Below are 23,552 nucleotides of genomic sequence, written 5' to 3' on the forward strand. Positions count from 1 at the left end.
GATAGAGAAAGAGAAAGTAAAGAGAGAAAATACTCCTATATATGTGTACATTACTTGAATATACTTATTTCACGCCTCTTAGACATCGTACAGCAACAACATAAAAAAACCATGATCTCGCAGCATGGAACCAAATTGGGTAAGCTCCATATCAATACCCTACGCAAATCAGTTCTTGGCAAACGCGTTGTTAATCCCGATGCCGTTCGCCGCAGCACGCTCTCACGAGTACCTTGCTGACGCAGCGAGGTTCCGTCTCACGAAGCTCTTTTCCAGATCCGGACTACGAACTCTATTTTAATGCGATCCTCCAGAAAATGCATACGAGATTAATAGAGCCTCAAATCCTTCGAAAGCCGAGCATTGCGGCCAAGTTCTAGGGCCCGTGATTTTCTTTGTTCAATTGCTTCCAAGGAAAAATCTCGATTTTGTAAATCTACATTACACTCAGAAAACTCCCTGCTATGCCACACTCGCAATTCATTATTTTGGTGGCCTTCCAGTCGACGAAGTAATTCCGCCATCCACCACAATCTTCTGTCCCGTGATATATTTCGCCTCATCGGAGCACAAGAACACAGCAGCATTCGCCACATCCCAGGCGTCACCCATCTTTGCCATAGGGACCTGTCGGTTTCTCATCCTCATGAACTCTTCACTTCCACCATCCTTCGCATACCTCTCGACCATCGCTTTTGTGTATGGAGTATCCATGAGTCCTGGTACCACCGTATTCAATCTGACTCCTCTCTCGGCATAAATGACCGCTGTTGCCTTCATGAACTGAATGATTGCCGCCTTGGTAGCCGAATACCCAACTTGTGGCTTTCCAATATATCTCAACCCAGCAATACTTGCAATGCTGACCACTGCTCCACTTCCCTGCGCCTCCATGATAGGTAACACATGGTGACACAAAAGGTACACGCTCTTGAGGTTCAGCTCCACCTGAGAATCCCAAACTTCCTCCGACATCGTCGCCGGACAGCCAGGTTCGGATCTTCCAACGTTGTTGACCAAAATATCGATCCGTCCATGCTTTTTCATGCAAGCATCAACCAAAAGCTTCACGGAGTCTGAAGACGTGACATTGGTCTCCATGACATCACAAATGCCACCTTCACTTTCAATCATCTTCTTCGTCACCATCCCAGACGTCAAGCTTCTATTTCCTCCAAAGACCTTAGCACCTTGTCTAGCAAATACCACCGCGATCGCAGCTCCTATGCCCAACACATCGCTCTCCGCCTGGGTCTGTCCGAGACCGGTGATGAGAACCACTTTGCCATCCAGTCGCAGCATGGTTTCTTCTTCGAAATGACGATATGGTGCAACTTCGCCAGGAAGATTATGTGAGTCGTAGATCAGTTGATGTTTGCTTGGGACTGATTCCTGTCAGCTGGATTGTAGGGCTGAGGAATTGTATGGAGAGATGAAGTCGGTTATGAGTTGACCCCTTTCTGCCTCGGCAAGCGTTCCGTCACGAGCGGGATTTCCGTCGTACAAAGACGGATTTTCCGCCACTGTGATACAAGTCAACTTCGTATATATGAAATGAGAAGAGACTTACGTGAATTTACTTTGCAGCTTAGTAAGATGAATTCTCTCCGTTCTTCATGATATTGACTCATTTGTAAGAAGGTGAAGAAGTTGGAATAGCGGAACGTATCCGAATCTCCACCCCGCACTATTCACTTTAGCGAGACTAATCTTATTATCCAACATGGCGACTCGCTTTTCCATCTACAAGCTTCATCCCAAGAAGCAAACGGAACCACCGACAAACTCATCTTCGCAACCGCTTTCTTTACGATCAAATCAATCAACACTTCCGCAAGAATCAATCCCACGTAGCACAAGCATTCCCTCCTGGCCTCTTCCCGCTCAAGAAGACCATTTACCAGAGCCCCTCAAGATGGAAGAATCTAAGGAGCTTCAACCACCTCAAAACGGAGCCAAGCCAGCAGAAAACCCTGATTACGACCTCACCCAACCTCTCGCAACAGGAACCGGTCTCCGCAGCGGCCTCACCTCGTACGGCGATGCGCACTTCTCCCTCTTCCTGCGAAAAGTATTCATCAAAGCCCTCGGCTACTCCGAGTCTGCTCTCAACCGCCCAATCATCGGAATCATCAACACGTATTCAGCATTGAATCCATGTCACGCCAATGTCCCGCAGTTGATCGAGGCAGTGAAGAGAGGTGTGCAGTTGAGTGGGGGCTTGGCTGTCGAGTTTCCGACTATTAGTCTCCATGAAAGTTTCAGTAGTCCGACGAGTATGTTTTTGAGGAATTTGATGAGCATGGATACGGAGGAGATGATTAAGGCACAGCCGCTTGATGCGGTGGTAATGATTGGTGGTGAGTGTCGCTTTCATGTTTGGGATGATGAGGTGCAGAAGAGCTGATGAGAGATAGGTTGTGATAAGACGGTTCCTGCTCAGTTGATGGGTGGCATTTCGGCAAATAAGCCAGTGTTGCCTCTTGTTACTGGTCCGATGATGCCTGGTAGTTATCGAGGACAACGACTCGGTGCTTGTACGGACTGCAGGAACAATTGGGCTGCTTTCCGGGCTGGTACTCTAGATGTTGAAGACATTGGCAATTTGAACGAAGAGTTGGCTCCCACAGTCAGTAATTGGTCAATGATAAATACTTGAGTCGTGGTATTGATTTCAAGCAGGCAGGTACGTGTGGTGTCATGGGAACAGCAAGCACAATGGCGTGCGTCACCACAGCTCTTGGATTCATGCCACTTCGAGGTGCCTCAGCACCAGCTGTATCTTCCGCCCGTCTCCGAATCGCAGAAGAAACAGGAACAAACGCAGTTTCAGTAGCAGCAGCAAAGCGAACCCCTCAAGAGATGCTCTCCAAAGAATCGTTTCTCAACGCTATCACCGTCCTCCAAGCCATTGGCGGATCAACAAATGCAGTTGTCCATCTCATGGCGATTATAAACCGACATCCCAGACTTGCTGGCGAAATCACCCTTAAGACGTTTGATGAGATTGGAAGGAAGACTCCTCTGCTGATAGATCTAAAGCCCAGCGGAGACAACTATATGACAGACTTTCACAATGCCGGTGGGATGCTCGGTCTGCTACATACGTTGGAACCATTGTTACACCTTGAAGCAATGACTATCACAGGCCAAACACTGGGCGAAGTCCTGGATGCGAACCCATTCCGCACATTTCCATTCTCCTCGCAGATCATTCGACCTTTAACCAACCCACTCTACCCTGCATCATCCCTCGTCGTCCTTTCAGGAAATCTTGCTCCTAACGGCTGTGTCACGAAAGCCTCTGCTTCCAAAGATCGGCGATTGCTCTCTCATTCAGGCCCTGCAGTCGTTTTCAAGAACTCTGCAGACCTAGCGTTGCGAATCGATGATCCCAATCTCGCTGTAACGAAAGACTCGGTCCTTGTCTTGCAAGGTATCGGCCCAATTGGAAATCCAGGGATGCCAGAAGCGGGCATGATTCCCATCCCAAGAAAACTCTCGGCGCAAGGAGTCAGCGATATGCTGAGAATTAGTGACGGCAGGATGAGTGGAACTGCAGGCGGAACGATAGTACTGCATGTGAGTCCTGAGAGTGCAATTCCGGAGAGCGTTCTTGGGATCGTGAGAGATGGTGATTGGATCGTTTGTGATGTTGAGAAGAGAGAGTTGAGGCTGGAGGTTAGTGATGAGGAGATTGCGCAGAGAATTGTGGAGAGGAAGGCCAAGTTGGAGAAGGATGGAGATGGAGTTTGGAAACAGAGGAAGGCGAGGAGAGGATATAGGGGACTATATGAGAGGTGTGTGAATCAGGCCCAAGAGGGTGCTGATTTTGATTTCTTGACTGCTGTAGGACCGGGAGAAGCGTAGGTGAAGAAGGATGAGGGAGGAGGTATATTTGCACATTGTGAATATGGGCGGAAGATCCAGCATGGGAGGGAGCCTTTGATTTGCGGTGTCTTTCGTCGAATTTCAATATCTCTTTATACATGTATCAATGATTTGCATGTTGAGACAAAGCCCCTGTCTTCTGTAGTGCACGTGTTTGTACAGCTAGTACTTATGTAATCTTGGGTACTGTGGTCTGCGGCACAGCCCCAACGTCATCCTCCAAATCTGTCGCTTATGTCTTCAACATCTTCTATCATTCACTTAAAGTCACGCAAGCCAGCAGAATATCACGCGCGTCGTATTTCGCGCAACTCTCGTGCATCACGTCAAGTTCTTTCGATTCTAAGCACCCCTTCAAAACATGGCGCCACGTTTGGAAGACTGCCCGAACGAGGTCATCGAGTCAATCGTCGTACTTCTAGACTTGAATGATATCTGTAACCTGCGTCAAACCAGTCGATCACTAGCTACGAAAGCCACTCAGAACCATTTCAAGTCATTCTATCTCTCGAAACATGTAGACACCACCACACGATCACTGGAAAAGTTTGTCGATGCAACTCGCCCTGGTCGACTTGGATGTCTAGTCCAGAATTTGACAATATTCGGCGTCTTTACGTTTCCCAGAGTAGATGGCCGCGATTTAGCAGCAGGGCTGTGGGCTACGGGCATGAAGTTGGACCTCCTTAACCAGGCGTTGAGCGGTATTGCGGCAGCCAAGAGGACCGAGGAAACTATATCACTCTCGGTTGAGGTTCAGATGAATCATACTCCTTCTGGATTGAGACTAACCAGGACATCGAGACAGCGCAATGGCGTGGACTGGGAGTCATATTGGCAGTGCGTAGCTGGTACATTTCACACCGCGATGCGCGCGGTAGCGGCAAGCGGATTAAAGTTGCGGGCCCTGATTGTGTTCCACGATACAGGGGGCCAGTCGGGCAACCTCGGATGCGATGAGCTTAATCGTCTCGACTTTCAGGATCAGAGGCTCGTTGCGTCTCTTTCGAGCTTGAAATATCTGGCTCTCAGCTTGTCTGACAGGGCTATCACGAATCTGCCTGAACCTGATCGGTCCCAGCCTCCAAAACAGGAGTTCATTCTAGAGGCGATGGGAAAAGCAACCGACCAGGAGAATTTCATTGGCCTTGAAAAATTGTTGCAGCTTGCACCTCTACTGGAGGACCTCGAAATACGCTACTATCGATTGAACGCGGCCCACGTCTTTCTCAGAAGTCCATACCTTCAACACGAGCTTCTGTTGAGAGAACTGGCCCAGTCAGAGAAGTTGCCAAGGCTGAAGACGTGTAGCATTCGCGGAATAGTCATCAGCAGCGAGGACTTGTTGGCCTTCGTTCGGCGAACAGCTCCCCAGCGGCTGTTATTGGACAACGTAATCCTGTCTGGGGGTATTTTCACACCTTTCTTCGATCACTGCACCGGTGAAACAACCGGCATATTGGAATTTGAGTTCAAGGAACTGTTTGAAAAGCACAACATAGTGCATTTCGGTGAGCCTGGTCAAGGAAGTTTCGCTCAAGGACTACAACAGACGGGCACAAACAGTTCACGAACCTCAACGTCATTAATAAGGACGGGCGACGGGGTGAAAAAGCCGATTTCTTATCATTATTACCATGGCGTTCCCATGGATACTCCTCAGATAAGGGAGGAGCGCCGGGAGCGTCAAAGACTCTATGGCCCACTGCATAGATGAGAGGCAAACATCGTTTGGGGTTCAGTATCTAAATAAACAATTCAGGACATCTGGTGTTTGACTTAAGCAATGATTTTGGATTCATGTCATCGAACAATCGTCATGTCTCCTAGGAGTATCAACTCTTCAGGCCAAAGTACCTCACATCTTAACATCCGCCTGCATAAGATCTCGCAACAGGACTAAGTAGGTTGATTCACTCCAACAACATTCTGCCCTTTCGATCGTCCATCAACACTAGTCTCCTCATAGAAGAGTCTCCAATTCCCATTACCATTTCCGTCAGCATTAGGGTCATACTCGAACAAAGCTTGACCTCGATACAGCTCATTCGCAGGGTACTGCGCTTGAGCAATATATGGAATCGGCAAGTAAGCTTGCAGATTTGGAAGTAGCTCCTGGATGTAAGCTCCTATTGCTTGAATCTGTGGCCAGTAGAGATAGATCTGGTCAGGGCTTCCAGCAGCGGCATTGTTTCCTGGATATCGAGGAGCCATCAAGTAAGCATACGGCAGGTCGTTCGCTTGGTTGAAAAGTGTCACGTCGAGCGCGACGCCAGAGGCATAATACAAGGGCGTTTTGCCTCCGATGAGATTCAAAACATTCTCGTCGAGATTTGCACCGTTGGGTCCATCCATCCATCCGTTATTGGCGATTGCTGGTACCACCCAGAAACCATATGGTTGCCAGAAGTGCGCCTAGTGGATAGTTAAGTGAGCTCATTAAGACTTAGAGAAGACTCCTGGCTCACCATGTATACAGCTCGACGTGATACTATTGTCAAAACGACACAGCCTGTCAAGAGAGTATCTCCAGTACCCATGATTATACCAACAGGAGTCGCCGGATTCAAAATAGACTTAGGATTGGTGGTGATATAATTTGCGAATTCATACTGCCTTGAAAAGCTTGTCGCGCTACCATCTGTGCACAATATTATCAGCCACCATTCTCGCAGCTTTCATCCGATCCATACTTACTAGAATAAAAGCCATCCAAGCTCACAGCTGTAGCAGCACCATTCTGTGTTTCCATATGTGTGCCCACATTCGATTGATCTACCTCCGCGAACAATCTTTTCACCAGCTCGTGCTTGCTGGCAGGAACCGGTTCGCTGGCGGTAAAGTTCGTGTCATACACATCACCATCGGAGAACCCGTTGTTGTAGACATGGTGTCTTTGCTTGAGCTTGTTTCCTCCTGCCCCGCACCCACCCACAGCACAGGGTGAACAAGCTGCAACAGAAAGAGCGCAAGAATCGTCATGTCCGTCTGCTCCTTCTTGCCTTGTATTCAGAAGATAGCTGAACCTGTATTGGCCTTAGCTAGACATTCTTTCATGCTGATGGGAAGTAGTTACTTACTTCTCTATCATTGCATCTGCTATGTTTCGCTCAGTAGCGCGAGCATTGGCAGATGTCAACGCAAACGCGAGCCAAAGAAGGCTGGAAATAGCCTTCATGACTGATGTTGGCAGCATTGGAGTAATGGCAAAAGAAGTTCAAGTTGTGGCAATGCTCTCAAGAGCAGAGAGGATGGGAGTGAGGAGGGGAAGCAATTGGAGAGAGAAGCAGCAAATCTAGCAAAGGGATACTCGGTACGAAAGTCTGATTGTGTATCAGACAACTTCTTCGGCATCCCGGAAAATGATCATGGTCAAATGCAATTCCGGATATCGAAAATGTAAGATTTATCAACACACCAGACGAATTGCGCATGGTATCGTCTTGTCTGGAGCTTTGTGAACGATTCTGGCCCTGATGGCGAGACCAGGAGGATGAACACCGTAACATCGTCGAATCATTTTAGAGCTTTTGCGGCGCAGCAATAGAGTGATATATGAAAAGGGGCATCAGACGAATTATGCAAGGTACATTAAAAATCCTTCCCACCATTGCGCACCACTCTTAACTGGACGGAAGCTTCGATACGCGAGAAAGGGGTGACAAGGTTACATTAAGGCTGACCCCACGTGGCGCTAAAGCCGTCGACCCCGGCCCGCAAAGCTTAACTTGGGATGAAACTATTGATTGCTACGGCACAGAAATACTTCTGCCTTGTCTAGAGCCAGCACCATCATGACCCCCCTTTACCCCTCTATGGCATCGTAACCTGCTTCTTGGCAACGGTTTCGCTAATACGCCGCATGGCTGCTTACTGACAGTATCAAAAGAGTCTTCTCGTTGGCCTCCTGACCTCCTTCTGTAAAGGTGAGCAATATCTATCCTTGCACATTAAGCTGATTTCAGATTTTCAATAATTCCAGAACATGCATGCGAGCCGAAGCTCCGAGTACGACTCTCATGCAGCGTTCCATACCACGGAGACGGAATCTGCTGGGAGTCGTGGTTCATGGAAACCCGAGGTGACCAATAGCAAGAAGCGAATTGCATCTGCTATTATACTTGCTTTGATGACTTTCATCAAAGTCGCACCTTAGCATCAAGGAAGCCGCCATGTCTCGAGAACGTCGTTCCTTCTCGGAGCTCTCTTTTCTTATTTCTACTTGTATAGAGTTTCGATATCTTCATCCTTCTCTGTTGCTGTTTGGCAGCAAGCATAGACAAGATGGCGCTGAAATATATTCTTTCACTGTTGGTGCTGTCGTCTATACCTGTGACGGCACAAATCACAGTCACGGTGCCACGAGAACCAGTTGGATCAGCACCACCGCTTCCACCAGGATCGCCACAGGTAAGTAGACCAGTCCCGAAATTCCAGAAGTACAAATTACTTACCTTTCGGACAGCCTCCTCCACCATACCTGAAAGACAATGTCAACAATTTCTTTGGAAGCGCGCCTGATAAAGGCTCAATGACTGGCCCAATAACTGGACCACTGAGCTACGCCGCCCTGGATCAGATCCATCATAATTCTACCGTTCAAGAACGTCAAGCAGGCGGTGATGGCTACTGGTTATCGACCCTCGGCAGCCTTGGTGAAATGCCACTGGCGCCTTCAGGCTACCAGTTCTTCCGCAATGTCAAGCTTTTCGGCGCTGTAGGCGACGGTGTTACAGACGACACTGCTGCCATTAATCGTGCGGCATCAGCTTTTAGCTCCACCAACTTGACTATTGGACGCTGTGGCGCCAATTGTGGCTCAAGTACCACACTTGGAGCCGTTGTCTACTTTCCACCGGGAACTTATCTCATTAGCACACCTATCGTTCAGTACTACTACACACAGTTCGTGGGCAATGCTTACAACATTCCAACCATCAAAGGAAGTTTCAACTTCACTGGGATTGCACTGTTCGACTCAGACTTTTACATCCCAGGCGGCAACTCCGCGGAATGGTATATCAACCAGAGCAACTTTTATCGACAGATCCGTAACTTCAACTTTGATATGACTGGTATGAATTGGACCAACACAGATAATGATCAGACTTATTTCCCTACTGGTATCCATTGGCAAGTAGGACAAGCGACTAGTATCACTAATTGTAATTTTAATATGGCGGTGTCCTCCGGATCACAGTCCGCAACTGCGATGGGCATTGCAATGGAAAATGGGAGTGGTGGTATGGTTTCTGATCTCACATTTACTGGAGGGTAAGTAATTCTGGCTGTAGATCACGATACTTCGCTAATATTGGTTTTGTAGAAATATTGGATTCCTTGCTGGAAGTCAACAATTCACAGCCAAGAACTTGCAGTTCACATCTTGTTTGACAGCTATCAAACAACAGTGGAATTGGGGCTTTACTTGGAAAAATATTTATGTTCTGTCCTGCTATATTGCAATAGATTGTACCAGCTACTCTGGCATCACAAATCAAGGAACCGGATCGATCACAGTTCTAGATTCTCATTTCAACGGAGTCCCCTATGCTATCACAATAGCGAGTCTCGGCAGTGAACAGCCGAATATCGTCCTTGACAACCTTCTGGTCGAGAACTCTGCTTCTGTCGTGCTCATCTCAGGCGGCGCAACTATTCTTGAGGGATCATCTGGCCCACTTTATTTCAACTCTTGGGCGAATGGATATCAGTATCTACCAGATGGCACTGGCGGCAAACGAACCGGATTCATCGACCCGGCCCCAAGTAAATCTCCCGGCTTGCTGGACAGCAGTGGCGCTTACTTCGAACAATCTAAACCACAATATCCTGCCACAAACCCAATTGTTGCCACTCAGAACGGTATTTTGAATGATGGCACTGGCGATCAGAGTGGCCCTATCAACACTTTCCTCGCAAACAATGTAGGATCTATACTCTTTTTCCCGGGAGGTATTTATCAAGTACAAAATACGGTAAAAATTCCGGTAGGAAGTATCATTACTGGCTCAGGATGGTCACAAATCATGGGAACTGGTTCTTTCTTCGAGAACGCTGCTAGTCCTCAGGTTATGGTCCAAGTCGGCAAAACTGGAGATACGGGGATAATTCAAATTTCTGATATGCTCTTTACGGTCAAAGGTGCTACGGCCGGTGCGATATTGATGGAGTGGAATGTGCACGAAAGCACTCAAGGAAGTGGTAAGTACTTACTTTGATAATGCGTCCCGAAAACTTGTTGACATTACAAATAGCTGCGATGTGGGATTCCCATTTCCGAGTCGGAGGAGCTGCAGGCACTAGCTTACAATTGTCTGAATGCCCGTCGGGTGCCACATCCGTCAACAAGAATTGTATGGCAGCTACTATGCTGATGCATGTGACAAGCGAAGCATCAGGCTACTTCGAGAACGTTTGGGCGTGGACAGCTGATCATGATCTCGACAACCCTCTCAATGCTGCCGCCACTGAGAGTGATGAGGGCATTCCGCTAAATGTTGAGACAGATATCTCTATTTATTCAGGCCGAGGTATACTCATCGAATCTCAAGGACCCACGTGGTTCTACGGATCAGCTAGCGAGCATGCGCAATTGTATCAGTATCAGTTGTCGAACGCATCAAACATCTATTTGGGTCATATGCAGACCGAAACACCTTATTATCAGCCTAACCCGAATTCTTTGAGTCCGTACACCATAGGCCAGTTCCCAAGCGATCCGACATTCGAGAACTGTGCAGACGACACTTGCAGGGGAGCATGGGCCCTTCGTGTCATTGAGTCTTCGAATGTCTTCATCTACTCTGCAGGATTCTACTCATTCTTCCAGAATAACCAATTGGGTTGTGCTCCAGAGGAGGATTGTCAGCTCGCGTTGATTGATACCAACTTTGTATCCGGTCTGTGGATTTACAACATTTTCACTAAAGGCAACATTCAGATCGTCTCTCCTCAGGGCGGCCTACCACCCCTGATGTTTAATTCAACAACTAGTGACGGATACACCAGTGAGATTGCAGCTTGGCTCGCACTTTCAACCGGAGGCAACTCCACTGGTGACTCCGGATCTGGATCAAACATTGTGACCATTGATCCGACTCTTTGGAGCGAACCGGCTAGTTCACAAACAGTAGCATGCTATCCTCCTTGCACTTACGTCTTCCCGCCTCTCACCCTAACCACGCCAACTACCTTCAGCTTTCCAAAGCTTACTACTGTCATTACAGTTGGCTGGTATTCGTCCACCACAGGTCTCGAGTATGGCGATACGTTGACGCAGACCTACTACGAAACAGAACTCGATACGACCACCATCAGTATTCCAGCTGTTACGACAACCGTAATTTCATGGTTTGACGTGACTGTCACAAGTAACTCGACAATAATTTATCCATTCCCCAGCATTGTCCCACCTGGATTCAACATCACCGATCCTACAGTGATCAGTGGAGTCACTCATTCCCCAACTAACCGGACATTCTTCCCGCCTCCGTGGCCCGGCTCTACAGTCCCTCCGGCATTCACCGTCTCGCCCACATCTGGCACTCCAACAACGACTACCCCTCCTGGTGGCGTAACATCTGTCCATCATACAAGAGGGCCTCCAAGCCCGACTTGTACCCATGTTCTTGGCTGTGGACACTCTTGTGGGCAGGGATTGTTTGGATTTCTCGACATTTGTAGCCCTTGTTGGCTATTCTGTACTGGCCCACCAGGTATGAACCTTCTTTATGCCCCGCTGAAACAGATTCTAATGAAATATAGGTCTCGACGGTACAGATCCCAATGAGCCTGAGGGCGACCCTGAGCCCGAGCCAGAACCAGAACCAGACGATGAGAACACCACAACTGAATGTCAAACAACGACATTCAGTTCCTGCAATACTTTATGTACAGCTGTAGCTACGACTAGTTCATGCTCAACTTCTTGCAAAGGTAATATTTCTCAGGCTGTGTTTTTGATTCAATACTAAATCGTCTTTAGAGGTCATCGGATGTAGCACCACGTCAGGAGATAGCTCCTGCCTCGCGGGCATGACGTCCTATCTCTGGACTGCCGGCAGCGGCCCACTGCCCACCATGGGTGCAGGAGGTCCTGGTCTTATGTACGGCTTCACCTACATCACAGGCTCCGAATACACCTCTGTACCACCTAATAGTGGAACCATCATCCCCACTACTACATCATCAACATCCAAAACGACCAGCTCAAAAACGACCACCTCCTCAACCAGCACATCCTCAACTCCCCCTCCCTCCCCCTCCGTCGAAGTCCTCCTCCTCAGCGTCTTCATCGAAACCGAAGCCGGCGGCCCGACTCCCGAACTCGAAAACTACTGGGAAGAATACGTAAACCCGATCGGCTCCCCCCTTCCCAACCCCTGCAACACCGATGCCGGCAACCAGCTCTCCCAACCTGGCAACGACGGCATTTCGTCTTATCCTTCGACTTTTGTGTTTACGTCTCCCGTGAATGGGATCACGGGATGTACGTATATAAATACCGCTGCGCCGAAGAGGGCGGTGGGGACGTTGACTTGTCCGGGGGTCTCGGTCAGTTGTCCTACTATGACGGTTTCGAGTAGCTGTGCGGCGAATCCGACGGTTGCCGCCGAGGGGGAGACGTATTTGGTGATGGCTTATTGTGAATTGCCGGCTTCGTAGATGGAAGTATGATGTAGCTAGGACGAGAATGAATATCGATTTACTCAGAAATGTACAATGTAGAAGACAGCTAAGCTAGCCCCTTGAGCTTAGCGAAATCTACACTCTCCCTCCTTCTTCTCAACCCTTCATATCCCTATACGCTTTCCCAAAAGCTTTCAGTCTCCATGGAAAGTCCATCTTATCTACATAAATTTCTATAACTTGGTTACCTTTCGGAGTTATCATTTCCGGCAATCCAAGCACAGTCTCCAGTTCCTCTTTTGTTCTGACTTGATGTGTACGTTTCTCTCCATCTGGAACTCCAAAGAAAGACAGCATGTGCCTATGGTCCCAGGTCGCGATGTCATGGTAACCTACTCTATCAGCCTGCGTAAAATCAAGGAGAAGAAACCTGGACCGGAGACTTACCAGCATCAGGATGAATGACGCACCGCTCAATAGAATCCCCCCATTGTTGATAATAACACTTTTCTCATCAGCCTCTTATCTTTTATCGACAAGACAAACTCACATAATCACATCCAACCCCTCCCTAACCATACTCCCCACCTCCTGCACACTCAACTGCAACGCCCCCTCCCCAGTAATCAAAACCACCCTTCCTCTTCCCTTTCCACCCACGCCTATATCTTGCAGCGCCAAAGCACCACCAAAAGAAGCCGGAGTAGCATACCCAATACTCGCCCAGTGGTTCTGCATCACGTACGTGATATCGGGGAGCGTAGCGTCTTGGAGCCCGAAATGTGTGGTTCCGCCGTCGGCGAAGAGGACGTCGTCGTCGCGGAGGAAGGTTCCGAGGCGCGGCCAGAGGTAGGATTGTGTAATTTCGGTGCTGGTTGCATCTTCTGGCTCTGGAGGCGGTGATATTGTGAGAGGATGAGGTTTTGGGAGTTTGGTGGCGTTGAGGGAGGAGAGGAGGGAGGTGATGACTGAAAGTGTTAGTGATTAATTAAATAAAATGCGGGGTTGGAAGAGGTACAAGATTTAAGGTACACAATCTCGAATACGTCTCCTTTGACAATGACTTTTGTTTCTTCGACCGATACCAACTTCTTGGGGTCGACTCGAGCTGTGTATCCCCCGGTGTTCATATCGGTTGGCAAAGGACCGAGATGGATAACAAGATCACTATCTTCTTCAACCGCTTTTTGGATCCCTGGGTAGGAGAATTTTCCATTGTACGTTCCATAGAAATACGTTTTCTTTTCATCGATAATGGATTTTCCCATGAACGGACAGAAGACTGGGAATTGAAGGTTATCTGCTAATTCTCTGACGATGTCTTTGGCGCCAAATTGGATAACGTGGGAGTCGACTAAGAGGACTGGGTTTTTGGATTCATAGATGGCGGAAGAAACTGCGTCTAAGGCAGAGTCCTGGAATTTGGTGCTCTCTGGGCTCTCTGGCCGAGATGACAACAGAGGTTGCTCGAGGGTGGCCGAAGAAATGGATTTATGGACCATGTCGACTGGAACGTAGATATATACTGGTCGAGATTGGATGTGGCACTCGTGGATGGCTCTCTGAAATATCCATGAGCTCGAGACTTTGCATGCGAGTAAGAAGAAAGGTTGCACGTTGGAACTCACATCGATTTCCTGCGCAGCGATCTTCTCGTCATCGAGGTAACAATGGGCTACTCTGACAGGAGCTGACATTTTCTCGAATATCTAAAGTAAAGGAATTCTTGTCAGCAAGATATATCAATCTTGGATACATCGGACCCACTCTATGATTGGGAGAAGAACCCAATGTATGGTGCATAACCACTTTACTTTCTTGCGCCATCTTCCCAGTTGCAGCAACAACATGGATGATCTTTACATTCTCGGCATAAGAGCCCGCAATACCATTCATAGCGCTCAGTTCCCCAACAGCCATCGTCGTGAGCACTTTTCGGCATGCGGTCAGCTCTGAACACGAGCTTGGAGATAGTACTTACAAACACCAGGACCTCCTGAGATTCTCGAGTAGCCATCAGCAGCGTAGGCCGCATTGAGCTCATTTGAGTTACCAACTGAGATTTTGTGTCAGCTTTCTAATTTGAGTTGAATGTCGGCAGCACAAAAAGGAGTAGGGAACTAACCCCAACGTAGATCGGTATCTTTCATATAATGCAATAATTCAAGATTCATATCTCCAGGTAGTCCCATCACTGATTTGACTCCGAGTTGTCGAATCCTGCCATATCCGTAAGCAAATAGTGGGGCTAATTAATTCGAGCGTGAGGGCATCCCACCTTTTCCATAAGTACAGCCCCAACGGGATTTGTGAGCTCGAAGAGGTTGATTGATACATTCTTCTCGAGCATGTAAATGATTTGGCTTGGAAGGATTGAGACTTCCACTGCAGGAGTTTAACAGCTGGACACGCTGGATGGGCAGAAATGGAGAAGCTCCTCAACGCAAAGTCTGACCACCACTTGGACGCCATATTTAATGGAAACAAGAGTGCAACGTTAGCAGACCTTGGATGTCCAACAAGTTGGTAGAATGAGAATGAAGCTTATGGGTGTGAGTGGGAACTCGTTGTTGGGATCTGAGTCAGCGCGCAGTTTCATCTTGGTGATTGGCAGAGCGAGTGCGACTGCAAGGGTCTGCATTTAGGAGCAACCGAAAATTATCCATGACAAAGACTACCTCCAACTTATGCACTGGGTTGTCCCAAGCCCCACTTCCCCATCTGTCTCTGCTTTCTCTCTCTCTTCTGCTTCATCATCTTCCTCTTCTTAGCGACTCGATCCCCCAGGGTCTTTTCATAATGTTGGCTTGCTTTCTTTCGTTGTGCAGCACCAACAAGCTTTCCATTCCCAGCTCCCACGTCTACCTCCCGTCCACCATTCTGGCCTCTGTATGTATTGAGTGCGTTGACCTCCCGCAGACTCAATCTGATTCTTCGTGCCTTGCCAGGGTGATTGGCGAAGGTCTTCAATTGTGCACCGGGTCGAACAGCTTTGAGCTCGGCTTCCGACATGAGAACTTGCGGAAGTCCGTACTCCTGACGTTCTCTGAGAGGTGTTAGACAATTTTCCATTGTGTAAAAAGGGAGTGAGAGACATACTTGGCAGGACGATTCTTCTTGGTCATCTTGCCCTTCTTGTTGATGTAGTATCCATCTGGCACGTGACTAGCAGGAGAGGCTGCGGAGGTGAGGGGCGCGGCGGCGGCGGCGTGAATGTTAGACTACAGAGTGTCAGCGTATCTGTGGGACTTCAAGAAGTTGAAATCTACCTGCTCAGATGCTTGCGACTCCATCTTTTCTGTGTGAGCTCGAGACGTTCCAGAGGGTTGATTGCGTGTTGTCTTGAGGAGTTGTTTGTTGTTGACAAGCGGGGTTCAGCAAAAAGATAATTGTATTGCCAAAAAAGTCTGTAATACGCTAGCCGTCTTTCGACACCGCCTTGTATTAATGACGAAGGCAGAGACAATTGTATTGCCAAAAATGTCAGTTACACGCTAGCCGTTTTTGAGACCGCCTTTGTTTTGACGAGCATAGCACTTGTATTGCCAAAAAAGTCTTTAATACGCTAGCCGTCTTTCGACACCGCCTTGTATTAATGACTAAGGCGACAATTGTATTGCCTAGAATGTCTGTTATTTGTCTGACAATTTTAACAAACAATTAAATTCATATCACTACTGCTCACCTCTCATTGCTACTTTATATAAGTATAAATAACCGAATAGAGGTGGGAATGTAGAATAGTGAGGAGGAAATTAAAGGAAAATTGTTTCAGCCTCATTTGAGTTTTCAACGCTAGTGAAATGTTCGTTTGCTTGCTTTGTTCTACCTTCACTCACCCGTTCTACTTTCTTTCTTACTCACCACCTAGCCACCCACTCACTCACTTAAACACTCGCGTTCAAATTCGACCCGGACAAAGGGAAAATTAGCATGACGGAGAGATTGGAGCATTCCGGACTTGATGCTATCGTAGTCTGGTGGGTTCAAAGTGCAGTCCACTGTGATAGATACAACGATAGGATTGTTGGCTGGATTTTCGAGATCAAATCCTAACCGGACGACGTCGATGGAGCAAACTTTGCCTTGAAGCTTCTGGAAGGTGTCTAGGAAGTTCATGAAGCTCTGTCGTAGACTAGTCTCCCATGCTGCATGAAAGGGATGATCGAGTTCTACATGAGAAATCCTCTTTGGTCCCCAGAGCTCGTACCCGATCATCTCGACGGTGACCGCTGCCTGCGGTCCAGAAATCTTCAAGCCCCTCAGTAGTCTCCAGAGAGCTGCTACACAGTTGCGCTGGTTTGCCGCCTGGAACGCGAATCCTTGTGGAGTTCGGATTAAAAGTGTAACGACTGCGTCGCCTGTCTGTTGGGGCACATGATTAGCTTAGTCATAGCTACTAGTCGTAACCACATCTGGTTGCGAGATAGTAATGAATCATCTTGAGTTTCACTTACTTGGTTCCACAACACTCTCGCTGGGATGACGTCGATGTGGCGTAGAACGAGATCTTGATATTCTACCTCGATCGCATACTGGCTGATAGGCCATTAGCATAATAGACAGATATTATTTGAATTCCGAGATTGAGTCCAGTGAACTTTCCGCAGACATTGGCGAGCATTGCAATGTCCTATAACCCTAATGCAGTTTTCGGAACATTTCGTTGGAAGGCTTTGAGGATCAGGCGCCATTTTTCCCATCGTTCATCATCGATGGACGTTAGGTGCGGAGTGGCCAAGAAGATTATGCCGGAAAGAGCATTGCGAATCGCTGGATAGCTGTGGTGAGCAAGGTAAAGAGCTTGCTTGAGGATAATACCACCTAGGCTGTGGCAAATAAAGTACAGAGGTCGCTTTTGGCTCTAAGATTGCACACGTTACTCAAAGGCGACCTAGAGAGAAATAGAGCATCTACCTCACATGGCCGCGCTTGACGAAGGGCGTCCAACAGGACCCTGCTAAGCCCTAGCAGTGGATGCCACACACTCCCATCTTTACCAGGTTCAATATCGTACTTGAAAATGAAAACGCGTGTGTCATAGTCCGTGGAAGCAGCCAGAATCTTCAACCATGAGCATCTTTTCGACTCCTTTTCCACCGTGTGGTGAACCCAGAGGCCCGGGATCACCACGATACTGCTTCTGTATTAGATATGGGCGTGGCAGCGCTTACAGCCTTATGGGATTTGAAACTCACTCTATTCCATCGTGAGGAGCTCGGAACCCTGATAGGTGGAATACCTGTTTCAATTTAGAAACGTACTGCCACGGGGATCCTCGCATCCTGGCGTTGAAAGGGGAAGGTCGGGATGTCAAAAGCCGGGTTGAGGCGCCTCTCGTTGGTTGCGTTCAGTTGTCAGAGCCTTCGGCACGGATTAGATTAAGACGTGTGTCCCCTTCTTGAAAAGCTGACCTGTTTAAATGAAATTCTGACAGTACAAAACCTTTTCGTCTTTCCGCTGCCTGGGCAAGATTAGGTACGCTGCTTTCCAAGATTGTTGACAGAGGTAATGTGGTTTCGGGGGGCAATCAACTTGTGGCCTAAGGGAGGCGATTTAGCCGTCGAAATGCGCCAGAGAGATAGCTCGGCTATGTGTTATCGTAGGAAAGCTAGTTGAACTTCAATGCACACGTTCGTTACATAATCAGATACTTCATAGTGTCGCCACAAGTGCCCCAACGCAAGATTAAGTTCATACGCCCTTCTTACCGTTTCCAAAGTCAGGATCATGGCCAGTAAATCACCAATTCAACCTCGATGCTTTGCCTTGCCATAATGTGCTCTGAGGGGACAGGGTTAGGAATAGCACAATGGGGAATTCCTGTTGAGATGAGCAGTCAGTGAGACTCGACTGGTTTATGATAGTTGATTATAAGTGGCAGAGACTCACCAGACATCAGTCCAACGGTGCTGTCATACTCTCTGAAAAGCAAGATCTCAGTAGGCTCTTGATCACTGAGGTAATACCATTTATGCCCAGGTCTATGGTAAACCATGTAGTTTTCGTCAACACCGTGGTTCTCGTAGACATCATCAGTTATCTCATAGTCGTTTTCGGGATTGACTGTGGAGTAATCGCAGACAGCTAAGGGGTAGCCTCTGAGAGGTCCAAAGAGTGGGCGCCAGGCACTAGCTCATCAGCCTGTTAGTGTGCGACAGGACACGAGAAAGGAGTGCTTATGAGCTCAGCGAAACGAACTGGCAGAACTGATACTGGCCGCCCAAGATCACCTTAGTCTTCTCATCCCCTACAGTAAGTCGGAGCTTCTTTTCGATGGTTTGGGGTGTCCAATCTGTCAAGCGCTTTAGCACCAGGGGCGGAACTTTTTTGTCCATTACAATATGATTGCATGGGACAGCTCACCAACGTGTGCCACCATGACGGGCTGGGGATCAGAATAATTCTCGCCGTTCGAAATTGGAAAGGTAGAATGTCGTTTTCGCACCTGTAGCCATACTACGAGTCAGCGGGCTGTCTCCGGCACTGAATCTAGAGATTCAATCTTGCCTTGTGATCGAGCGCAACAACCTTTGCGCCTAGGTGGGACTTCTCGCTGAAGTCCTGGACGGCTTTCTCAATAAATGAATAGTAACGATCCGTCACTAAGTCATGATCATCGTAATCGAGTGTAGTTAAGGATGACGGCATGTGTAGGATACTGAAGCCACATTTGGGAAATAACAGTTGGTCTTCGTTGCCCCGGATGTCGTGAATAGGAACACCAGGTATTTCAACTCGGTCCACGTTTGTGCGAGGAAAATTGTCATCTTCTGGATCGAAATCTAGGCGGTACGGTTTCACATGCTTGTAGAGCTCTAGCTCCTTCAGAAACCACATAGGTGAGGTCAGCATGTCTGATAAAGTTTCCTCGTGGAACGATCCGCTGACAAAGTTTCACAGATAGTGTGGAGCAAAACTGAAAATTGATTCAATGTTTCTGTGCTACCGAATTCAACATTCAGATAACGGGGCCCCCAAGTGACCTTCAAAATGAGGCTCTGCAAGCGGGGTAGGATCACCCACGCACCGAAGAACGGACATTTGCCACTCTTACCCACCACTCCAACACAACCTGCAGTGGATGTGAAAAGGGTGGTAAGATATGCCCCGGGTTTTAGGTAGTGGAATTGATCTGCACGACTACCTGCCCGTTTTCGTAGCCGCATGCAGTTTATAATGCGAGTACTACACCATCTCGCGCGACTTCATTGTAGTCGCCTTTGAGTCTCAGATTTTGAAGCCATAGCCGATTTACATGAGCCGCGGGATACCCAACGCCGCCATGGTCATGGGAACAAATCCCAAGGTCCCTTCACTCAGAATGTAGTCCGTCGCAGCAGCCATTAGCGTCAGCTCAGAAACCGCCCACCATCGCATGAAGTACAATCGCAGTCCAGCACCAATGAACTTCGCCAGTGTTACCGATGGAGGAACATACATGCCTGCGGCAGGTCAGTTCCGACTTCGACTTGGATGGGCGTTGCATTTTCAATCTTACCAATGGAAATGGCAACTCCACTGGGGAGCCAGGATGTCCAACGCCGTTGTCCCGCTGTTATACAGATGGCACGCAGGCAAGCCAAGATAAAGAGTGCTGCAATAGCAAATGGCACGACTCCTTTAGGAAGATCTCCCCCCTTGGCGAGTCGGGCTGTGTTCACCCACATGTGAGCGAGCGGGATAGAGAACTCCTTGCTTGGAATGCTGTATACGGCAGTGAAAGTTCGATAGATAACACTGCCTATGAAGCATCCTATCACGGACCCGAGTAGCTGTGCGTGAAACATGACTCTCGGAGAGGCTCGCACTAGGTAGGCCGTCTTAAGGTCTGTCATCAAAACGGCAGATTGCCACAAACCAGCTTCCGTGATAGCCCCGGCAATCATTGTGGCGAGCTTGGCCCCAGCACCCTCGAATAACATTAGAAGGAACAGAAATTGGCAAGCATTGCCTCCGTACATTAGTATCGCAAGGATGGCAGACAATCAGGAAACTTACTGAGACTGTTTAATGGTACGGTATCTGTTTCACCAGTGGACTGGATGACAACAAGGCAGAGTGGAAATGCTATTGCAACAGCTGTGACAATAAGATAAAGCGGTATTTCCCGACCGAAGACAAGGTATGTGACAAAGCGAAGTGGATAGCAGCAGCCAATACAAAACTGTCCTGCTGGAAACAACATGATTGCCTCGGGTTTGATGTAAGATTGGATCTAGCAGAGGTGTGCTGCTGTCGCATGGAGTGGATTCTCCAACTAGTGGTCTTGTATCCGTGTGTTCATTGCAATGGGCACTGATATGACGTTGAGATCGAATGCTATTGTAGAGGCCCAGAGTAATGCTTGTGAGCCCATGGAGTGCCCTGATCATGGCGTCTCCAAGTAAGAAGGCGATGCTGATCCAGATGAGCCAACCACGAACGCCTGTTTCCATATCAGTAGCCAACCCCGGCGCCCATCCGTGATTTTTGGCAATTGGGGAGAGAATTCCCCAACCCAGAATAGCCCCAAGCACTATAGAGTAGGCAACGGATAGGTCTAATATCATCCCGAAAGCCGTGAATGCTGGAGACAAAGTCAGGAACCAAAGCCAGTCACCAGCCGCGGCAGGCCCAAAGACTGGAAGAGCGTTCAATATCGGAATAAAGTATGAGACGAATATCTAGACAAGTTAGAAGCTGACGAGATCTCATTTAATCAGAGCTACGTACATAGATGGTGGTGCCACAGAAAGCTTTGAGGATGATTGCTACATGGCTGGTCGACGAAAGGTGACTCTGCGTTTGAGAAAGGTCAGGTGATGCATCATCTCCAGCATCATCAGCAGCTGCATCGATCGCACGATCTGAGTCCACGAAGGATAAGCCCTTCTTATCCAGATCAGCGATATAGGCAATCTCGCCATCCTTGTGGAGCGCCCCGATCAGGACACCTGTGGCGAAGCCGCCAGGAAAGCGTAGCCGCTCCCACAGGAGGAAATATTTGCGAAAAGGAGCAGCAAAGACGGTACCAAACAAAGACACTCCTAGCGACCATAAAATCAACTCGGTAATAGAGAAGTGGCGCTGGCCTCCCTCTTCTGGTCTTCTTAGGAATTCGAAGGCAGGGACAACGCTGAGCATGCTCGCCGCAATGGGCATGCCTGCTATGGAGGAAGCAATGGTCTGAACCACAACATTTTCTGCAGGTGTAAAAACGTGTGCTAGCCATTGATCCGGGCTTTTGAAGATGGCGAACGAGATGAGAGCCGTAGACGGCGATATGGTGTTGACGCTGCCCACTTGCATGCCAAAATACATGTTAGCCGCGCAAACGAGCGAGCCTAGCAGAGTGCCGACAAGTATCATTGTAAAGGTCGAAGACGTCGGTCGGAAATTCTCCAGTGTTTCCATGATTATTGATCGATGAATTTTGAGACACGAGACAGGTAGAGATAGGCAGTATATTTGGAGATCAAACGTGGTGTGGTTGCAACTAAAGCAATGTTGAATTCAGCTCTTCGTGATTCAGCATTTCAACAATTTGCGCGACCTTTGGAACCTAAATCCCAACCCTAGTCAATGTTCGACTGGAGATCGAACATTTCTCCGTCGTCTTGAAGGGCCGAGCGGAAATATCGGCCATTCGTAGTAACATGGCACCAAAGTGTGTTGAAGCTGGACCTCCATGCGTATCTCACACACTCCAGCTCCAAGTTATCTTCCGTTGGTCAAACAACAACGACATCGAATGGCAGATTCATTAACCTCGCCAACAACGTCCCTCACTTCCCCGTCCTCCAATACTCATCCAACACCTCCTGCGTCACCATAAACGCCCAATGATGACACGTCTGATGCATGACCGGACTAACCTCCTCCTGCCCGTCCTCCGCCCCATCATCAACCACCTCCCTCACCCCCGCACTCACATACTTCTTCAACAACATCCTCCTCCACCTGCCCGTCCTCCCCACGCATTTCCTCCACCTCCCCACCTGCCTCTCATCATCCGCGCACCGTCTCCCCATAAAGAACCGACAGTACCACTGAAACCAGCCCCGCACGTCAAAATCATGGTTTATCCACCCAGCCGCTTCCCATTCCTCGATCGACTGTCCGCAAGTTACGTGGAACTTGTTCATTTCGGGCTCGTAGCTAGGGGACGTGAGGTAGGTCGGGACGTTTAGGTTGGTGGTCCAGGAGGGTGGTAGTTCTTCCCAGTCGTTGGAGATTGTTATGCTGAGTTTCTTGGAGTAGAGGGGGCGGAAATAGGAGCCGCCGAAACAGCCTTCGCGGAGGACTTCTTCGGGAGATTTGTTGGGTGTGAAGTCTGGGTGGGAGGGGAAGTGGAAGACGCCTTCTTCATCGCGGGTTGGGGGCGGTGCGGTGGGTGTCCATGATGTCCAGGAGGCTTGGAGTTCTCCAAGGTCTTTTGTGGGTATCTCTGGTCTTATGTCTCTGGTTTCTTCAAGTTTCGTTTTGCTCGCAGAAGTTCCCTTCTTGCTAGACGTCGATTTCGTCTGCTTGGTCGTTACAATAGCATGGGTGAGGACATCTTCATCATATATTGGTCGAGAAGAGGCGGATGCTATTCTAGCAGAGGCTCGAGAGGGTGGTAGATTCAGCTTCGTCTTCTCGATCTTTCGTTTCTTCTTCGCAGGTTCGATGGGTCTCGAGTCGTGGATGGCCTTGGCTTGTTCGTTGACACCAAGGCTCTCGAGGAGTGCGCCATTGCGCTTGATATTCTCCAGTCTCCGGACTCCGAAGTCTTTTGATTCTGCCATAGTGACACAGGGCTTGGGAGACTGTGAGTCCTCGTTTCCATCTCGATTGTCATGTTTGTTGATTGACTTTGGACGAAAGAAGCTTTAACCATAAGTGCGGGACGACGTCATGATTTGGGACTACTGTAGTTGGAAGACGCGCCGACGCGTTTAGTGCTCGGTCGGCCTCGGCCCGCTGAAGTTCGGCTGAATGTCGCTAAATTTCAGGGGGCAAGATAAGGGACTTGGAGCCTGGCTTGACCTCAGCGGCACGCACAGAGG

General features: G+C 48.6%; 11 protein-coding genes across 11 annotated transcripts; 3 read left to right on the forward strand and 8 right to left on the reverse strand.

Annotated features, from left to right (window-relative positions):
* Positions 1–483: 483 nt before the first annotated feature.
* Positions 484–1,302, reverse strand: LY89DRAFT_699051 (NAD(P)-binding protein; the record flags this gene model as incomplete). The annotated part of the gene is made up of 1 exon (XM_018217027.1): positions 484–1,302. The coding sequence occupies one exon, from the start codon at positions 1,300–1,302 to the stop codon at positions 484–486; it is 819 nt and encodes a 272-aa protein (XP_018068377.1).
* Positions 1,303–1,915: 613 nt separating this feature from the next.
* On the forward strand, positions 1,916–3,870 carry LY89DRAFT_590408 (putative dihydroxy-acid dehydratase; the record flags this gene model as incomplete). Its single annotated transcript, XM_018209595.1, has 3 exons — positions 1,916–2,360; positions 2,418–2,629; positions 2,683–3,870. 3 exons carry the CDS (start codon positions 1,916–1,918, stop codon positions 3,868–3,870), a joined length of 1,845 nt encoding a protein of 614 aa, XP_018068378.1.
* A 257-nt stretch (positions 3,871–4,127) lies between these two features.
* LY89DRAFT_152017 (uncharacterized protein) lies at positions 4,128–5,699 on the forward strand. The gene is made up of 2 exons (XM_018205404.1): positions 4,128–4,639; positions 4,700–5,699. Exons 1-2 carry the CDS (start codon positions 4,253–4,255, stop codon positions 5,606–5,608), a joined length of 1,296 nt encoding a protein of 431 aa, XP_018068379.1. The 5' UTR covers positions 4,128–4,252; the 3' UTR covers positions 5,609–5,699.
* A 91-nt stretch (positions 5,700–5,790) lies between these two features.
* LY89DRAFT_737025 (uncharacterized protein) lies at positions 5,791–7,069 on the reverse strand (the record flags this gene model as incomplete). Its single annotated transcript, XM_018220209.1, has 4 exons — positions 5,791–6,306; positions 6,360–6,532; positions 6,589–6,917; positions 6,972–7,069. 4 exons carry the CDS (start codon positions 7,067–7,069, stop codon positions 5,791–5,793), a joined length of 1,116 nt encoding a protein of 371 aa, XP_018068380.1.
* A 1,208-nt stretch (positions 7,070–8,277) lies between these two features.
* LY89DRAFT_651099 (pectin lyase-like protein) lies at positions 8,278–12,580 on the forward strand. The gene is made up of 6 exons (XM_018212134.1): positions 8,278–8,301; positions 8,357–9,165; positions 9,218–10,095; positions 10,149–11,609; positions 11,659–11,829; positions 11,879–12,580. Exons 2-6 carry the CDS (start codon positions 8,423–8,425, stop codon positions 12,556–12,558), a joined length of 3,933 nt encoding a protein of 1,310 aa, XP_018068381.1. The 5' UTR covers positions 8,278–8,301; positions 8,357–8,422; the 3' UTR covers positions 12,559–12,580.
* A 98-nt stretch (positions 12,581–12,678) lies between these two features.
* Positions 12,679–14,768, reverse strand: LY89DRAFT_590882 (pyruvate decarboxylase; the record flags this gene model as incomplete). The annotated part of the gene is made up of 7 exons (XM_018209620.1): positions 12,679–12,952; positions 13,073–13,490; positions 13,541–14,084; positions 14,151–14,231; positions 14,290–14,453; positions 14,504–14,578; positions 14,648–14,768. Coding segments are annotated over 7 exons (1,677 nt in total), but the record flags the coding sequence as incomplete, so codon positions are not given.
* Positions 14,769–15,207: 439 nt separating this feature from the next.
* LY89DRAFT_672292 (uncharacterized protein) lies at positions 15,208–15,815 on the reverse strand (the record flags this gene model as incomplete). Its single annotated transcript, XM_018213279.1, has 3 exons — positions 15,208–15,568; positions 15,622–15,743; positions 15,792–15,815. 3 exons carry the CDS (start codon positions 15,813–15,815, stop codon positions 15,208–15,210), a joined length of 507 nt encoding a protein of 168 aa, XP_018068383.1.
* Positions 15,816–16,993: 1,178 nt separating this feature from the next.
* On the reverse strand, positions 16,994–17,987 carry LY89DRAFT_152069 (uncharacterized protein). Its single transcript, XM_018205405.1, has 4 exons — positions 17,937–17,987; positions 17,721–17,886; positions 17,440–17,659; positions 16,994–17,386 (listed from the first exon to the last, which is right to left on the reverse strand). The coding sequence occupies exons 2-4, from the start codon at positions 17,804–17,806 to the stop codon at positions 17,156–17,158; spliced, it is 537 nt and encodes a 178-aa protein (XP_018068384.1). The 5' UTR covers positions 17,807–17,886; positions 17,937–17,987; the 3' UTR covers positions 16,994–17,155.
* Positions 17,988–18,219: 232 nt separating this feature from the next.
* LY89DRAFT_152081 (uncharacterized protein) lies at positions 18,220–19,638 on the reverse strand. The gene is made up of 5 exons (XM_018205407.1): positions 19,033–19,638; positions 18,889–18,970; positions 18,724–18,817; positions 18,415–18,653; positions 18,220–18,345 (listed from the first exon to the last, which is right to left on the reverse strand). Exons 1-5 carry the CDS (start codon positions 19,375–19,377, stop codon positions 18,251–18,253), a joined length of 855 nt encoding a protein of 284 aa, XP_018068385.1. The 5' UTR covers positions 19,378–19,638; the 3' UTR covers positions 18,220–18,250.
* Positions 19,639–19,776: 138 nt separating this feature from the next.
* LY89DRAFT_590360 (OPT superfamily oligopeptide transporter) lies at positions 19,777–21,825 on the reverse strand (the record flags this gene model as incomplete). Its single annotated transcript, XM_018209587.1, has 5 exons — positions 19,777–19,967; positions 20,024–20,476; positions 20,524–20,697; positions 20,831–21,188; positions 21,238–21,825. 5 exons carry the CDS (start codon positions 21,823–21,825, stop codon positions 19,777–19,779), a joined length of 1,764 nt encoding a protein of 587 aa, XP_018068386.1.
* A 278-nt stretch (positions 21,826–22,103) lies between these two features.
* Positions 22,104–23,438, reverse strand: LY89DRAFT_152078 (uncharacterized protein). Its single transcript, XM_018205406.1, has one exon. The coding sequence runs from the start codon at positions 23,289–23,291 to the stop codon at positions 22,290–22,292; it is 1,002 nt and encodes a 333-aa protein (XP_018068387.1). The 5' UTR covers positions 23,292–23,438; the 3' UTR covers positions 22,104–22,289.
* Between the last annotated feature and the right edge of the window lie 114 nt (positions 23,439–23,552).

Source organism: Mollisia scopiformis (genome assembly GCF_001500285.1).
Source record: "Mollisia scopiformis unplaced genomic scaffold LY89scaffold_18, whole genome shotgun sequence".
Lineage (NCBI taxonomy): Eukaryota > Fungi > Ascomycota > Leotiomycetes > Helotiales > Mollisiaceae > Mollisia > Mollisia scopiformis.

Bases quoted from the DNA above. Each gene is read 5' to 3' on its own strand.
- LY89DRAFT_152017 (XM_018205404.1), top strand. From the start codon at position 4,253: ATGGCGCCACGTTTGGAAGACTGCCCGAACGAGGTCATCGAGTCAATC. The intron at 4,640-4,699 runs GTTGAGGTTCAG...ACATCGAGACAG, and splicing joins AGGAAACTATATCACTCTCG to CGCAATGGCGTGGACTGGGA.
- LY89DRAFT_152081 (XM_018205407.1), bottom strand. From the start codon at position 19,377: ATGCTGACCTCACCTATGTGGTTTCTGAAGGAGCTAGAGCTCTACAAG. The intron at 18,971-19,032 runs GCAAGATTGAAT...GTATGGCTACAG, and splicing joins TTGTTGCGCTCGATCACAAG to GTGCGAAAACGACATTCTAC. The intron at 18,346-18,414 runs GTGAGTCTCTGC...TCATCTCAACAG, and splicing joins CACCGTTGGACTGATGTCTG to GAATTCCCCATTGTGCTATT.
- LY89DRAFT_651099 (XM_018212134.1), top strand. From the start codon at position 8,423: ATGACTGGCCCAATAACTGGACCACTGAGCTACGCCGCCCTGGATCAG. The intron at 9,166-9,217 runs GTAAGTAATTCT...TTGGTTTTGTAG, and splicing joins GATCTCACATTTACTGGAGG to AAATATTGGATTCCTTGCTG. The intron at 11,830-11,878 runs GTAATATTTCTC...AATCGTCTTTAG, and splicing joins ATGCTCAACTTCTTGCAAAG to AGGTCATCGGATGTAGCACC.
- LY89DRAFT_152069 (XM_018205405.1), bottom strand. From the start codon at position 17,806: ATGCGAGGATCCCCGTGGCAGTACGTTTCTAAATTGAAACAGGTATTC. The intron at 17,660-17,720 runs GTGAGTTTCAAA...ATACAGAAGCAG, and splicing joins GCTCCTCACGATGGAATAGA to TATCGTGGTGATCCCGGGCC. The intron at 17,387-17,439 runs GTAGATGCTCTA...GTGCAATCTTAG, and splicing joins GTCAAGCGCGGCCATGTGAG to AGCCAAAAGCGACCTCTGTA.
- LY89DRAFT_152078 (XM_018205406.1), bottom strand. From the start codon at position 23,291: ATGGCAGAATCAAAAGACTTCGGAGTCCGGAGACTGGAGAATATCAAG.